Raw genomic sequence first — 15,575 nt, 5'->3', positions numbered from 1 at the left:
TACAGGGCCTGGGCTTTATGCTCGTGTGGTCCCGTCTCCATATCTACACTTATCCAATTTTTCTTTAAAACTATGTACACTCTTTGCTGACACCACTTCCTCACTCAAACTGTTCCAAGTCTCAACACATCTTTGCGGGAAACTAAATTTTTTAACATCTCTCAGACATCGTCCCTTCCTTAGTTTCTTACTATGCGATCTTGTGCTTCTAAAGTCATATTCTTCTCTCAGGATCAGTTTCTCATTATCCACTTCATCCATTCCGTTAATCAATTTATAAACTTGTATCAGATCCCCTCTCTCTCTTCTCTGCTCCAAGGTTGGTAGATCCATAGCCTTTAGTCTCTCCTCATATGCCATCCCTTTAAATTCTGGAACCATTCTTGTAGCCATTTTTTGTAGTCTCTCTAATTTTCTTATGTGTTTCTTTTTATGGGGAGTCCACACAACTCCTGCATATTCCAATCTAGGTCTTATTTTAGTACTTATCAATTTCTTCATCATTTCCTTGTCCATATAGTGAAATGTGTGTGTGTGGTTATTTTGTCTTTGTGCTGGTTTGATTTCTGTTTGTGTTTTTTTTTTTTTGTGTGTGTGTTTGTTTGTGTGTGTGTGTCTAGTTATGATTTTGTGTTTTTTTTTGTGGTGGTTTTTGTTTCTGTGTGTGTGTGTGTGTGTGTGTGTGTATTTACCTAGTTGTATTTACCTAGTTGTAGTTTTACAGGGCCTGGGCTTTATGCTTGTGTGGCCCCGTCTCCATATCTACACTTATCCAATCTTACTTTAAAAGTATACACACTCGTTGCAGACACTACTTCTTCATTTAAACTGTTCCACATCTCAATACATCTTTGCGGGAAACTATATTTTTTAACATCTCTCAGACATCTTCCTTTTCTCAGCTTTTTACTATGCGATCTTGTGCTTCTAATGTCATATTCTTCTCTAAGGATCAGTTTCTCATTATCCACTTGGTCCATTCTGTTGATCAATTTATAAACTTGTATCAGATCTCCTCTCTCTCTTCTCTGTTCCAGGGTTGGTAGATCCATAGCCTTTAGTCTCTCCTCATATGTCATCCCTTCAAATTCTGGAACCATTCTTGTAGCCATTTTTTGTAGTCTTTCCAACTTCCTTATGTGTTTGTTTTTATGAGGGGTCCACACCACTCCTGCATATTCCAATCTGGGTCTTATTATAGTACTTATCAATTTCTTCATCATTTCTTTGTCCATGTAGTGAAATGCTACTCCAATATTCCTTAGCAAATTATATTGTGTGTTTGTTTGTTTGTTTGTTTGTTTGTTTGATTACATTTCTAGTCTTGGTTTGTTTTCTTGTTTGTTTAGTATGTGTGTGTGTTTCTGTGTGTTAGTGTGCTTTTTTTGTTATTTTTTTCATAACTTTTTGCTGTTTATCGTTATTATCTCCAATTCTTCCTTCCAGCCTTCCTTTCTTCCTTCTTTCCTTCCTTCCTTCCTTCCTTCCTTCCTTTTCCCTCCCTCCCTCCCTCCCTCCCTCCCTCCCTCCCTCCTCTCCCCTTTCCCTTCCCTTCCCTTCCATTCTCTTCATCCCTCCTCTCCCCTTTCCCTTCCCTTCCATTCTCTTCATCCCTCCTCTCCCCTCCCTCCCTCCCTCCCACTACTCACCCTCTCCACCCCCTATCACAGACAAGTACTTGCAGCAACACCCAGAGCTTACCTATTCACTCATTTTTTTTTCTTTCTACTCTTTCACATCATCTTTCTTCCTTCCTTCCCTTCCCTTCCCTTCACCTTTTGTTCCTTTCCTCTCCTTCCCTCTTGTTCTTTTCCTTTACTTTCCCTTCCCTCTCTTTCCATTTCCTTCCCTTCTCTTCCCTCACTCCATCATCTACACTCACCTTGACCCCTGACAGATGAGTACTGGCAGCAACACCCAGAGCTACATGAGGTGCCTATCTACTATGCCTCAGCCTTGGCCAAGAAGTGCATGAGTGTCTACCAAACCTACACACACGCCATGAACGAGAGGATCCAGCGACAAATTTCCATCAGTAACCCCTTCCAGTTTAAGCACATCTCCAATCTTAAGGTGAAGGAGTTGTGGGGTTAGGTGAGGTGAGGTGAGGTGAGATTACAGTTGGGTTTGGTTAGGTTAGGTTAAGGTTGTGGGGTGTGGTTAGGTTAGGTTAAGATTGGTGTGATTGGGTTTGGTTAGATTAAGTGAGGTTAGAGTTAGGTTGGGTGTGGTTGGGTTAGGTTAGGTTAGGTTGGGTTTAGGGTTTCATTGGGGTGGTATTGTTTCTTTCACTTTTTTTTTCAGTTTTTTAATGTAAGGGAGAATTGCTAAGGGCAAAAAAATATATATTAGAAAAAAAATGGCCAACTGGAATTGCAGTCTCCATAAAAGGTGTGAAACAGTCAAAAGCTTGGTACAAATGTCTTCACACCTCTATTAAAAGATTAGGTTAGGGGAAGTTTATTTATTTATTTATTTATTTATTTATTTATTTATTTATTTATTCACTTATTCATTTATTTATACCATGTGGGGTTTTCAGGGGAATTTATGGCCTAAAGGGGATACTTTTTGTGGTACCTCCTATCTCAAAGCCCACCCGCTAGGAAACCCTTGCCTTGAGTGAGGAAGCCCAACCTACACTCGGACTATGGACAGGATTTGAACCCGTGTGCTTGCAGACCCCTCGGACCCCAAAGCACGCATGGTTCCACTGTAGAAAGATTTGATGTATGAGAGAGAGAGAGAGAGAGAGAGAGAGAGTAGGAATGTTTTAGGAATGAGAAAAAGAGAAATTTGGGAGCATAAAAGAAAGAGAATAAAACTTTAATCATATCCTTAAATCTGTGTGTGTGTGTGTGTGTGTCGGATAAGTGTGTAAGTAGGCAAGTGTGTAAGTGTTGGTGTTTGTCCTTCAGGGTATGGACCAGTTTGAGGACATTGGGCCGTGTGTGATCATGGCGTCCCCTGGCATGATGCAGAGCGGACTGTCCCGGGAGCTGTTTGAAATGTGGTGTCCTGATCCTAAGAACGGCGTCATCATTGCTGGTTGGTGCTTGTCTCTTATCACCAGTGTTTTCTTTGTTAGCGTTGTTTTTGTTCTTTTCTTTTCTTTTCCTTTTCTTTCTCTTCTTTTTCCCTTTCTTTTCTTATTTAGTTATTTTTATCATTGTTGCTTTCATTATTTTTTTGTTATTGTTGTTTCTTTCTTCCCTTTCCTTTCTTTTCTTTTCTTTCTCTTGTTTTCCCGTTCTTTTTATTTTGTCATTTTTATCATTGTTTTTTGTTATCATTGTTTTGTTATTGTTCTTCATTTTCTTTTATTTTCTTTTTTTCTTTCTTTTCCTTTTCCCCATTTCTTTTCTTATTTTGTTACTTCTATCATTGTTTCTTTCTCTTTCTTTTTATTCTTTTTATTCTTTCTTTTTTTTGTAATCTGTTATTATTTTGTTATCTTTGTTTTTATCATTATCATTGTTCTTTGTTTTTTTTTCTTTTCTCTTTCTTTCTTCTCACTCTTTTCTTTCTTTCTAATCCTTCTTTTCCTTTTTTCTTAATTTGCTATCATTTACGTTTTTATCAATATCATTATCTATCCATTATCTAAGTTGATTTTCTTTACATTTGGAGAGTTTTCCAAGTATCGAACCTCCAAAACACACACACACACACACACACACACACACACACACACACACACACACACACACACACACACACACACACACACACACACACACACCCTAACGTCCCATTGGCTTCCCAGGGTACTGTGTGGAAGGTACGCTGGCTAAGGAAATCCTGAAGGAGCCAGAGGAAGTGACCACAATGTCGGGTCAGCGGCTCCCTATGAAGTGTTCAGTGGAGTACATCTCTTTCTCTGCCCACACTGACTTTGAGCAGACCACACACTTCATCCGCACCATCCACCCCCCTAATGTGGTCCGTGCCGGCACTTGTTTGTGTGTTTTTGTTTGTATTTTGATGTGTTTTAGTAGTGTTCTTATTTTGAATGTTAATTTTTGGACATTTTAAAAGTTTAGCAAGCCAGGGATAAGTTTTAGGAAGAGCTACATTAAACTTAGCTTTCTTCACTATCTACTCCTCTCATGCTGCTTTTATATCTTCAGTTTCTTATTTATTGTTCTTGTAGTTGATTTTCTTTATATTTTGAGAGTTTGATAAGTGTTGGAAAAGACTACAGTAAACTAACCTTCTTTCTCTACTTCTCTCATGCCTCTCATAACTTTTTTCCCATTCTTTTATACCTCGTTATTTATTTTTACATCTAGGTTGATTTTCCTTCCATTTTGAGATCCCTTGTTATCTATATTGGCCTACCATGCAGGGGTGTCTTTTGCCGTCTTCTTGGAGAGCTCAGGCTCATGGTTTGCAAACAGTAACGTGACTCCACCGTCTTCCTTGAAACGCTTCACCCAATTTCTCACAGATCGCTCACTCACACCAACATTTGCCACTATTTCTCTTGTCTGGAGCCCAGTTTTGTGAAGCCCTGTGATCTGAGGTGTAGTTACAGGCATTAACAACTTCCTTTTACCCAGAGTCACCAAAATATTGCCCACAAAGCAAAGGGAACACAGACAAAAGATGGTGCTAATGAGAGAACAACAGTCCAACACTTCCTCTTACCATGATAGCCACGGGGGCACTGAGGTGTTAGTGTGGTGTGTGTTGGGAGGCAGTGAGGTCCTGCTAATGGCTGGTACCTGGCATAATGCTGTGATAGAAAAAGACACCCCCGCTCTTTGATTGGCCATTGTTTTTCATCATGGCATTGTACTGGCATGCTCAGCCGGCATAATGCTGTGATGAGCACTATAGCTTTATTTCTCCTTCACTGTACTTCTATGTAACATCTCCCCCTCATCCCCCCTCCTGCTGTGGCCTCAGGTACTGGTGCACGGGGAGATGACGGAGATGTCTCGCCTCAAGTCGGCCCTGGAGCGGGAGTATGAGACGTGCACCGACAACCCCGTCAAGGTGTTTAACCCTAAGAACCTCGAGACGGTCACCTTTCACTTCAGGGGGGAGAAGATGGCTAAGGTGTGTGTGTGTGTGTGTGTGTGTGTGTGTGTGTGTGTGTGTGTGTGTGTGTGTGGTTTAGTTTATTTGAAGTTGTCTCTGTTTGTCTTAGTTCTTCAAAAAGTTAGTTCATTTGTCACTTAGTTAATTTAAGCACCAGTGATTTTTTTTTCTTTTTCTTTCTTTTCTTCTTTGTTTCTATGTTTCTTTCTTTTCATTTTCCCTTTTCTTCTTTTCTTTTTTTCTTTTCTTTGCTTTTCTCTTCTTTTCTCTTTATATTCTTCCTTTTCTTTCTTTTCCTTTTCTTTCATTCCTTGCTGTTTTTTTCATTTTCTTTCACTTTTTTCTTGTTTTTTCTTCTTTCTTTATCTTCCTCCTTTCTTCTTCATACCAGCAAAAAAAAAAAAAAAAAAATAAATAAATAAAAATCCCAACAAAAACGAGTAAATACCACACACCTGACCACTCACACCATTAACACACACCCTCTCTCTCTCTCTCTCTCTCTCTCTCTCTCTCTCTCTCTCTCTCTCTCTCTCTCTCTCTCTCTCTCTCTCTCTCTCTCTCTCTCTCTCTCTCTCTCTCTCTCTCTCTCTCTCTCTCTCTCTCTCTCTCTCTCTCTCTCTCTCTCTCTCTCTCTCTCTCTCTCTCTCTCTCCACACACCCGACCACTTACACCATTAACACACACCCAACCCTCTCTCTCTCCTGCACACCTGACCACTTACACCATTAACACACTCAACCCTCTCTCTCTCTCCCATACACCCGACCACTTACACCATTAACACACACCCGACTCTCTCCCTCTCTCCTGCACACCTGACCACTTACACCATTAACACACACCCAACCCTCTCTCTCTCTCCCATACACCCGACCACTTACACCATTAACACACACCCGACTCTCTCCCTTTCTCCTGCACACCTGACCACTTACACCATTAACACACACCCGACTCTCTCCCTTTCTCCTGCACACCTGACCACTTACACCATTAACACACACCCAACCCTCTCCCTCTCTCCCATATACCCGACCACTTACACCATTAACACACACCTGACTCTTTCCCTCTCTCCTGGCAGGTGATGGGGGAGCTGGCCATGCAGAAACCCAAGGAAAACAGTGTTGTGTCTGGAATTCTTATCAAACGCAACTTCAACTGTCACATCATCTCGCCGAGGGATTTAGGAAGTGAGTGGCGAGAGAGAAGTGTTTTGTTTATCTATTCATTTTTTTTATTTATATATGTGTTTATTTGTTTATTAAGTAGCAGTGTCATGTCAGGAATTGTCATCAGTCAAATCCTCCTCTTTCCTAATCCTACGCCAATAATTTCCTTCTCCTTTTTAGTCCTACATCAATCAAATAATCTCCTTTTTAATTCTACCATGATCAATTTTAATTCATTTACCTAATTTTCTTTTAGTTTCCTAATTTTTTTTAGCCATTTTTTTTTTCAATTCCTCTTTTCTAATCCTACACCAATCCTTTCTTCCTTTCCTTCCCTTCCCTTCCCTTCCCTTCCCTTCCCTTCCCTTCCTTCCTTCCTTCCTTCCTTCCTTCCTTCCTTCCTTCCTTCCTTCCTTCCTTCCTTCCTTCCTTCCTTCCTTCCTTCCTTCCTCTTCTCTTCTTCTCTAATCCTACCCCCCCTCCCTCCTCCGGCAGAGTACAGTGAGCTCTCCGTGTCCACCATCACCCAGCGGTCTAGCCTTCACTACACCGGGTCCTGGGCACTGCTCCACTACCTGCTGGCCTCAATGTACGGCAGTGTGGAGGTGGTGCTCTCCGATGGGGCTGAGAGCCAGTCACTGCGGGTGTTTGATGTGGTGATGGTGACCCAGGAACCTCCTGTCGTGGTGATTGAGGTGTGTGGTGTGGTGTGGTGGTGTTGTGGTGAAGGGTTGTTTTGAGTGGTGGTGTGGTGTGGTGTGGGATTTTTTTGAGTGGTTTGGTGGTGTGGTGGTGGTGTGTTGGTGTGGTGGTTTAGCATTGGTGGTGGTGGTGTTGGTGTTGTGGTTGTAGCGTGGTGGTGGTGTGGTAATGGTTTGGTGCTGTGGTGTGGTGATGGTTTGGTGGTGTGGTGTGGTGTTGGTGTTGTGGTGGTGTGGTGGTGTGGTAGTGTGGTGTGGTGGTGGTGTGGTGTTGTGTTGTAATCCTTTGTTGTAATTCTTTATTGTAATCCTGTTTCTCTTGTTGTAATCCTGCATAATCCTTTATTGTAATCGTTTCTTGTATTGTAATCCCATATTCTTGCATTGTAATCCTGTTTCTTGTGTTGTGATCCTACTTTTTGTATTCTAATCCTATGTAATCCTTTATTGTAATCCATTGTAATCCCATATTTCTCATATAATCCCATTTTTTCCTTGTGTCAGTGGGTAGCGAGTCCGACAAGTGACATGTACGCCGACGCAGTGATGAAGGTGATCTTGAAGGCGCAGGAGCTGGACACTGCCGGCGTCACTGTCCCCTCCGTCAGCAGTGCCGTGTTTGACAGGATGCACTTCAAGGTTCGTTCGTTCGTTGGTTTCTTTGTTAGGTTGTTAGGTTAGGTTAGGCTAGGGTATGTTTGTGTGTTTGTGTGTTTAGTTTTCATGTTTTTGTTCGAGTGTGTGTCTTTTTTTCATTCTGCTTTACATATGCTTCTTTCTTTTCTTCTTTCTTTTTATTTTGTTCCTCTTCTTTTCTTTCATCCTGTTTTTCCTTCCTTCTCTTTCTTCATTCTACATCTTTCTCTCCCTCCTGCTCCTTCTTCCTCTTTCCTTTCTCTTCCTCCATCCTTCCCTTCCTTCATCATACCTCTGTCTCCTTCCTTCCTTCCTTCCTTCCTTCCTTCCTTCCTCTCTCTCCCTCCTCCCTTTCTCCTTCCTTCTCTTCTTTCTCTTCCTTCACCCTACCTCTCTCTCCCTCCTTCCTCCCTCCCTTTATCCTTATCTTCTTTCCCTCTTTTCATCCTACCTCTCTCCCTCCTTCCTCTCTTCTTCCTTCTCCCTCCTTCCTTGCCTCTCTCCCTCCAACCATTCACCAATTCAGATCTTCATTATAGAAAATTCCTTTCCTTTCCTTCTCCCTCCTTCTCCCTTCCCTCCCTCTCTCCCTCCCTTTACCCAGCATTCATTGGTCTGTGTCTTCCAGGAGTGTTTAATCGAGCTCTTCCAAGAAATGTTCGGAGAGGATTCTGTGCCCAAGATCTTCAAGGGAGAGAAGATTTATGTATCGGTGGACAATGTAAAGGCTAATGTGGACCTTGTGAGCTTGGTGAGTCCCTGTGGGTGTTAGGGGGTAGGGGAAGAGAGAGAGAGAGAGAGAGAGAGAGAGAGAGAGAGAGAGAGAGAGAGAGAGAGAGAGAGAGAGAGAGAGAGAGAGAGAGAGAGAATGTAAGAAAAAGAAGAAAAAGAGATGGTGAAAAGGAAAAGAAAAGGAAATAAATGAGAATAGAATTGTGAAACAGAACAGGAAATGAAATGAATAAAAGAAAAGGAGAGAGAGAGAGAGAGAGAGAGAGAGAGAGAGAGAGAGAGAGAGAGAGAGAGAGAGAGAGAAAATAGACAACAAAACAACTCCAGAGCCACACTATAACCTCCCTTTCTCCTCACCATTCCAGAAAGTGACGTCAGAGAATGAGAAACTGGAGCGCGTGGTGCAGACAGCAGTCACCAAGCTGTTCCAGTCACTAGCACCTGTTACTGTCACCATGAAGCACTGAGGGGGCTGGGGGGGGCAGGGAGAGAGAGAGAGAGAGAGAGAGAGAGAGAGAGAGAGAGAGAGACAAACAATTCAGTAATATTAACCCCTTCAGTACTGGGACACATTTTACCTTGAGTTTTGTGTACCATTAGATCATTTTATTGACATTAGTAAGGGTGTATGGAGGGCAGAAGATTAATGGCCACAGTCTTCACTATTTTAACTCCCTCGTGAGCCTCTGGAGCTGTGGAAAGTCACCAAATAGTCACCAGAATGAACATGGAAACATGTCCTGGTACTGAATGGGTTAAGACAAGGGAGTATCTCTTTAATTCTGCCTCATGCTGGAACACATTTGGGCAAGGCAAGTGTGGCCAGACCTGTTTTTTAATAATAGTAATAGAAAAAAAATAAAACATGAATACTTTGTGTAAAATGAATAAATATGAGCAGTATTCTTTTAAAGTGTTATTTCTGTATCCACTGAGAGGGAGAGAGAGAGAGAGATAATTATCTCTTCTTTCGTTTTTTTTTGTTTTTTTTGTTTTTACCTTTGAAGAATTATTTGTATAAATTTGTTTTCTATTATAAAGAGAAAAAAAAAAAAAATGAGAAGAGAAAAAAGAGCCGTTACAAAGACAACCCTCCATCACCACCACCACCACCACCATCATCATCATCATCAGCTGAAACACGTGTTGTCAGGTTGAACCATAACAAACTGCTGAGTGGAGATGAACAATTACTGACTTGCTGAGGAAATACAGGTAAATTAGGCCATTACACCCCATAGAGAGGGATAAAGTGATAAGATAGACTAGTAAATATGGCGGGGAAAGGGGAGAATACATGAGTTAAGTAAGTCAGTAGGGAAGTGTGTGTGTGTATGTGTGTAGCCATAAGAAAACCATAGTGAGGGTATGTATTGTTGTGAATGTTTAGTATTTATTGTATTGTCACTCCAGGATGGTTGAACAGCTACAGGAGGAGGCTGGGATGTTCTCGGCGCCACCCCCCATCCCCCAGGGCAGCCTGCAGCCCCCAGCCGCCCTAGACAACGGCCCGGGCACTATAGAGTCTGACGATGAGGTGGACAACTTTTCAGGCTCAGACAGTGATGATGAGGTGAATGGCAATGTTATCTGACCTAACCTGACCTGACCTGACGTGATTCATTGTTAAGTTTTTTATATTTATTTATTTTATTTTAGTTTAGTTTTATTTGATTTTACTTTTTTACTTTTATTTTTTATTTTTTATTGTCAATTTGTGTTTGTTGGTTGTTTTGATATATATTTTTTCTTTAACTGCTCTATTTGTTGTTTTCTTTCTTATTGTCTAACCTAACTGGTCAATTCACTGTTTCACTTGGCCATGGAGTCTGTGATGTGGCTCATGTTTTTTGGTGAGAAATGTAATGAATTGAGTGATGATGTATGTCAAACCCCAATGAACACCCATAGATTAACATGTAGTGCTTCCCAGTTGCATATTTTACTGCAAGACTTCAAAACAAACCCACCAAAACAACAAACCGCAAATCAAGGTTCTAGTTGTGAATTTTACCGAAAAACTTCAAAACAAACTTGAAATAACAACAATGAACACCCACAGATTAAGGTTCTAGTTGCACATTTTACCGCAAGACTTCAAAACACTCCCCAAATAACGCAACAAACCCCAATACCTTTCTCTGGTACACTCTGGAACTCCCTGCCTGCTTCTGTATTTCCAACAGGGGACTGGCAACTAAGTGGGCATTTTCACTTTTTATATTACGTTTATATTTTACGTTTTTCCGCAACATTTCAAAACAAACCCAAAATAACAACAAACCACAATGCTTCCCCACAGATCGAAGTGCGGCGTGATGCTAAGGAGTCAGAATTCTACAAGGACTTCAATTTCCTGAGCACAGCGGGGGACTACCAACGAGACACTTGGGACGAGGTGCTGAAGTATTTGAAGCCCCAACGCAGCATCAACATCAGCCACACCATCGCACGTGTCAGGCTGGAGGAAAAGGAGAAGAGGAAGGTGTGTGAAGGGAGATACTGGGAGATGGAAATAAGATGAAGTTAGGTGTGTAGAAGACAGGGAGATGATAGGAAGGAGATGGAAATAGTGTTAGAGAAAGATAGAAAAGGAGAAGGAGAAGAGGGAAAAGTATGTAGAGGGTGGATGGAGATGATAGGAAGACATAGATAGGTGAATGAAAAAGATAGGTAAGGAGAAGGAGAAGAGAGAAAGGTATGTGGAGAGTGGGTGAGAAGGAGAGAGTGGAGGAGGAGATGATGGGGAGGAGAAAGAGAAGAAGAGAAAGGTGTGTAGAGGATAGAGAGGAGGTGGGGAGGGGATTGAAAAAGGTATGTAAGTATGGAGAAGAAGAGAAAGGTATGTAGAAGATGGGATGAGATGGGGAGGCGATGGGAAGGATGTTAGAGAAAGATGGGTTAGAAGAGGAAGGTGTGTAGAAGATAGGAGGAGAAATGGAGAGGTGGTAGAGAAAAATGGGTAAGGAGGAGGAGGAGGAGAAGGGAAAGGTATATAGGTATGTAGATGGGGATAAATGGATAGGTGAATGAGAAAGATAGGTAAGAAGGTATATAAATGAGGGAAAGAGGAACATAGGTGATAGGAATAGGAAGACAGGTAATAGGATATAAAGAAGAGAAGAATAGGAGGAAGATAAGGAAGAAGAAGACTAGAAAAGAGGAAAAGAAGACAAAAAAAACATTTCACCTTACTAAATACTCTCTCTCTCTCTCTCTCTCTCTCTCTCTCTCTCTCTCTCTCTCTCTCTCTCTCTCTCTCTCTCTCTCTCTCTCACAGAAAAAGAAGGAGCAGAAGGAAAAAAAAGAGAAGGAAGGGGAGGAGGAGGTGAAGGTGAAGAAGGAGGACGGGGAGGAAGACTCGGACCTGGACTTTGAGAAGGAGGAAGAGGAGGAGGAAGAGGAAGAGGATGAGGATGAGGAAGAGGAAGAAGAGGAGGAAGAGAACTCAGATGGGGAATTTATGCCAGATCCAGATACAAAGGGTGAGTGTGGTGGTGGTGGTGGTGGTGGTGAGTGTTTATGTGTGTTCTTTCATCTCTCTCTCTCTCTCTCTCTCTCTCTCTCTCTCTCTCTCTCTCTCTCTCTCTCTCTCTCTCTCTCTCTCTCTCTCTCTCTCTCTCTCTCTCTACACTCTCATATCTCTCCACCTATCTATTTCATCTCTCATCTTTACCTCACTCTTATCCTCTCACCCCCAAACCTCTCTTTCTCCCCCCTGACACCCCTTACACCCCCCAGACGTCCTGCGGCAGAGGGAGGACGAGGTGAAGAGGAAGGAGAGACGCAAAGACCGCCCTGTCAAGATCAAGAAGTCCCTGAAGGAGCTACGACAGGAGGAAAATGACGCCAAATTCTTCGAAGATGCGCCGCCGTGCCAGGCTGACACAACCTTCCTGGAGATGAATTTTTCACGGTCACTTCTGAAGGTCGGGAGGGAGAGAGAGAGAGAGAGGAGAGTTGGGTGTGGTTTGAGGGTGGTGAGGGAGAGGAGAGAGGGGAGAGGGAGTGTTGGGTGTGGTTTGACGGTAGAGAGAGAGAGAGAGAGAGGATGGTTTGTTGGGAGAGGAAAAAAGGGAGAGGGGAGGGTGTGTGGGGCTGGTTTGAGGGGAGAGGAAGGTAGAGGGGAGTGTGGAGTGTGGTTTGAGGGGAGAGGAGGAGAGAGGGAGAGGGAGAGTGGTGGGTGGTTAATTGGTGGTGGGGGAGAGGAAGGGAGAGGGAGAGGGGAGTGTTGGGGATAATTTTCCAAGTGTTTTTTCCCTCAACAACAAAATTAAACACACACCAAAAGATACTGAAATAACCAACACACACACACACACACCCACCCCTAACCTAACATACCCCTCCTATACCTCCCTACAGGCCATCGACAGTTTAGGCTACGACAGACCGACCCCAATCCAGGCCGCCACCATCCCTGTAGCCCTCCAGGGACGTGACGTGTGTGGGTGTGCGGCGACAGGGACCGGGAAGACAGCTGCCTACATGCTGCCGATATTAGAGCGCCTTTTATATAAACCGCGCGATGATGTGGTGACGAGGGTGCTGGTGGTGGTGCCTACGAGAGAACTGGGCGTGCAGGTGCGTGTGTGTGTGTGTGTGTGTGTGTGTTAAAATTTCAGATTTATAACACTTCTATATTAACCCCTTCAGTGCTGGGACACATTTTTACCCTGAGATTTGTGTATGATTTGACCATTTATTGACATTAGGAAGAGTCTATAGAGGGCAGAAGATTAATAGCCACAGTCTTCACTATTTTAATCCCCCACGTGAGTTTAAGCTGTAGAAAATCACCAAATAATAACCAGAATGAATATGGAAATGCGTCATGGTACTGAAGGGATTAATTATAGAAACATATTGACAACACTTCTATATTAACAAGAGAAGCACACCTGAGAACTACACACAGCCTGTATTATTTACAAGAGAACCATACCTGAGAACCACACACCGAGAACCACTTATGTTTTTTCATCTCCTTCACTATTTTTCTTACATATTTCTTTCTTTCCATCGCTTCCTCCTCCTCCTCCTCCATCTTTCCTTTACTCACACCCATTTCCTCTTTCAATCCTTCATCTTCGCCTTCCTTCATTTTCCCCTCCTCCCCTTTACTGTGTCCCCTCTCACTCTCCTTTTCTTCCCATTTCCTCCCTCCCCACTATTTCCCTCATACCCTCTCACCTTCCGTCTCTCCATTTCCTCCCTCCCACTCCCCCTGGCCCTCCCCTCCCGTGGCCTCAGTAGCTTGTTTTCCGCATGACTTGTGGTAATTTAATTTGTATTTTGTCTCTCCCACAGGTGTTAAAATTATCAAAGGTGTTTTTAATTAGAAACTCATCCTTCCTCCCACCTTCTCTCTCTCTCTCTCTCTCGCAGGTGTTCCAGGTGTCTAAGGAGCTCTCCAAGTACTCCCATGTTGAAATAGCCTTGTCGGTGGGTGGCCTTGACCTGACCACTCAAGTCGCCGCCCTTAAGAGGATCCCGGATATTGTTATTGCCACGCCAGGTCGCCTCATTGACCACACTCTCAACACGCCCACCTTCAGTCTGGATAGCATTGAGGTGAGGTGTGGTATGGTGTGGTGTGGTGAGGTGAGGTGAGGTGAGGTGCAGTGTGGTGTGGTGTGGTGTGGTGTGGGTGTGGTGTGGTGTGGTGAGGTGAGGTGGTGAGATTTATTGTCTGTTTTTACTTGTTATTTCCTTGTATTTTTCTCATTTTCCCTTGTATATTCTTAGATTTTCCTTGCATTTTCTTGTTTTCCTAATTTTTCCTTACATATTTTCCTTGTTTCCTCATTTCCTTATTTGCTACACACCTGAGTAAGGCTTTTCCTGGTTTTGTCTTGTATTTTCTTGTTTTCCCTTATTTTGCCTTGTGTATTCCTTATTTTATTGTATTTTCTTTATTTTCCTTATATTTTCCTAGTTTTCCCTCATATATTCCTGATTTTCCCTTATTTCCCTGACATTTTCCTCATTTCCCTCACCCTCCTCACTCCCCGGTCAGATCTTGGTGTTGGATGAGGCAGACCGGATGCTGGACGAGAGTTTTGAGGACCAGATGAAGGAGATTATCCACCACTGCTCAGGCAACAGACAGACGCTGCTCTTCTCTGCCACCATGACCTCGCAAGTCAAGGAGCTGGCCATGGTATCCCTCAAGAACCCAGTCAAGGTCAGTATAGGTCAAAGGTCAAAGGTTAAAGGTCAAAGCAAAAAAAAAAAAAGAGAGAATTAATAAATAGGTGAATAAAATAGAGTAACGACTAAGAAAATTTATAAAATGCGCACAAAATAAAAAAAAAGGAAAGAAATGAAATAAGAAAATAAGTAAAAAGAAAATAGATAAAAATAAAGAAAAGCAAACAACAAAGATGGTGATAAATAGATAAATAAATAAATAAATAGATAAATAAAGAAAAAAAAACAATATGGTGCATTTTTTTTCAGGTGTTTGTGAATGAGAACACAGACGTGGCTCAAAACCTGCGGCAGGAGTTTGTGCGGCTGCGGAAACACCTGGAGGGTCAGCGAGAGGCGGCCCTGGCATACCTCGTGTCACGCTCCTTCCGCCAGAACTGCATGGTGTTTGTGGAGACCAAGGTGGGCGATGCAGGGTGGAGGGTGGCTGTTACTGCTGACTCTTCAGTGCTTCTTTCTTTCTTTCTTTCTTTCTTTTTTTTCATTCTTTTTTTTCTTTTTCATTCTTTTTTTTCTTTCATTCATTCTTTTTCTTTCATTCTTTCTTTCTTAAGTTCTTTCATTCATTCATTCTTTCTTTCTTTAATTCTTCCATTCATTCTTTTTTTTCATTCTTTCATTCATTTGTTCTTTCATCCTTTCTTTCTTTTCTTTCCTTTCTTTCTTTCTTTTTTTGTTTTGGTCTTGTGTTTGTATATTTTCCTATTTTAAGCTGTTTTGTTTTTGCTTCTTATTTGTTCATTCATTTGTTTATTTGTTTATGTAATGTCTTGTTTTCATATTTTTTGTTATTGCTTCACTCCACACACACACACACACACACACACACACACACACACACACACACACACACACACACACACACACACACATGGAAATGGGAAAAAGTGAAAGACGACCAGTGGGAATCTATAAGATGGGAGATGGAGTAGAACTAGAAAAAGTAAAAAAAGAAAAGGACTTGGGAATGACAATGGAAGAAAATAATCAACCGGTAAGCCATATTGATAGAATTTTGAGAGATGTATAATTTGCTAAGGAATATTGGAGTAGCATTTCACTATATGGACA

General features: G+C 42.2%; 2 protein-coding genes across 4 annotated transcripts in view; both read left to right on the top strand.

Annotated features, from left to right (window-relative positions):
• LOC123502843 (cleavage and polyadenylation specificity factor subunit 3-like) overlaps window positions 1–9,204 on the top strand; it is a 28,499-nt gene extending 19,295 nt beyond the window's left edge. The window contains 9 exon segments of the mRNA XM_045252118.1: window positions 1,898–2,073; window positions 2,919–3,048; window positions 3,767–3,942; window positions 4,912–5,064; window positions 6,135–6,243; window positions 6,718–6,917; window positions 7,428–7,562; window positions 8,188–8,310; window positions 8,657–9,204. Coding sequence (XP_045108053.1) covers window positions 1,898–2,073; window positions 2,919–3,048; window positions 3,767–3,942; window positions 4,912–5,064; window positions 6,135–6,243; window positions 6,718–6,917; window positions 7,428–7,562; window positions 8,188–8,310; window positions 8,657–8,758 — 1,304 coding nt within the window. The 3' untranslated portion in view covers window positions 8,759–9,204.
• Window positions 9,205–9,413: 209 nt separating this feature from the next.
• The window catches only part of LOC123502842 (probable ATP-dependent RNA helicase DDX27), a 10,782-nt gene continuing 4,620 nt past the window's right edge, over window positions 9,414–15,575 (top strand). For all 3 annotated transcript variants that reach the window (XM_045252117.1, XM_045252116.1, XM_045252115.1), the window contains exons 1-9: window positions 9,414–9,506; window positions 9,705–9,864; window positions 10,594–10,776; window positions 11,572–11,776; window positions 12,033–12,220; window positions 12,657–12,875; window positions 13,680–13,865; window positions 14,311–14,478; window positions 14,754–14,906. In XM_045252117.1, the coding sequence (XP_045108052.1) occupies window positions 9,706–9,864; window positions 10,594–10,776; window positions 11,572–11,776; window positions 12,033–12,220; window positions 12,657–12,875; window positions 13,680–13,865; window positions 14,311–14,478; window positions 14,754–14,906 (1,461 nt within the window). In that variant the 5' untranslated portion in view covers window positions 9,414–9,506; window position 9,705. The remainder of the gene's footprint in view (window positions 9,507–9,704; window positions 9,865–10,593; window positions 10,777–11,571; window positions 11,777–12,032; window positions 12,221–12,656; window positions 12,876–13,679; window positions 13,866–14,310; window positions 14,479–14,753; window positions 14,907–15,575) is intronic.

This window comes from Portunus trituberculatus, chromosome 12 (genome assembly GCF_017591435.1).
Source record: "Portunus trituberculatus isolate SZX2019 chromosome 12, ASM1759143v1, whole genome shotgun sequence".
Taxonomy (NCBI): Eukaryota; Metazoa; Arthropoda; class Malacostraca; order Decapoda; family Portunidae; genus Portunus; species Portunus trituberculatus.
Note: the sequence above shows the minus strand (reverse complement) of the source record. Positions and strands in the feature narration are given on the sequence as shown.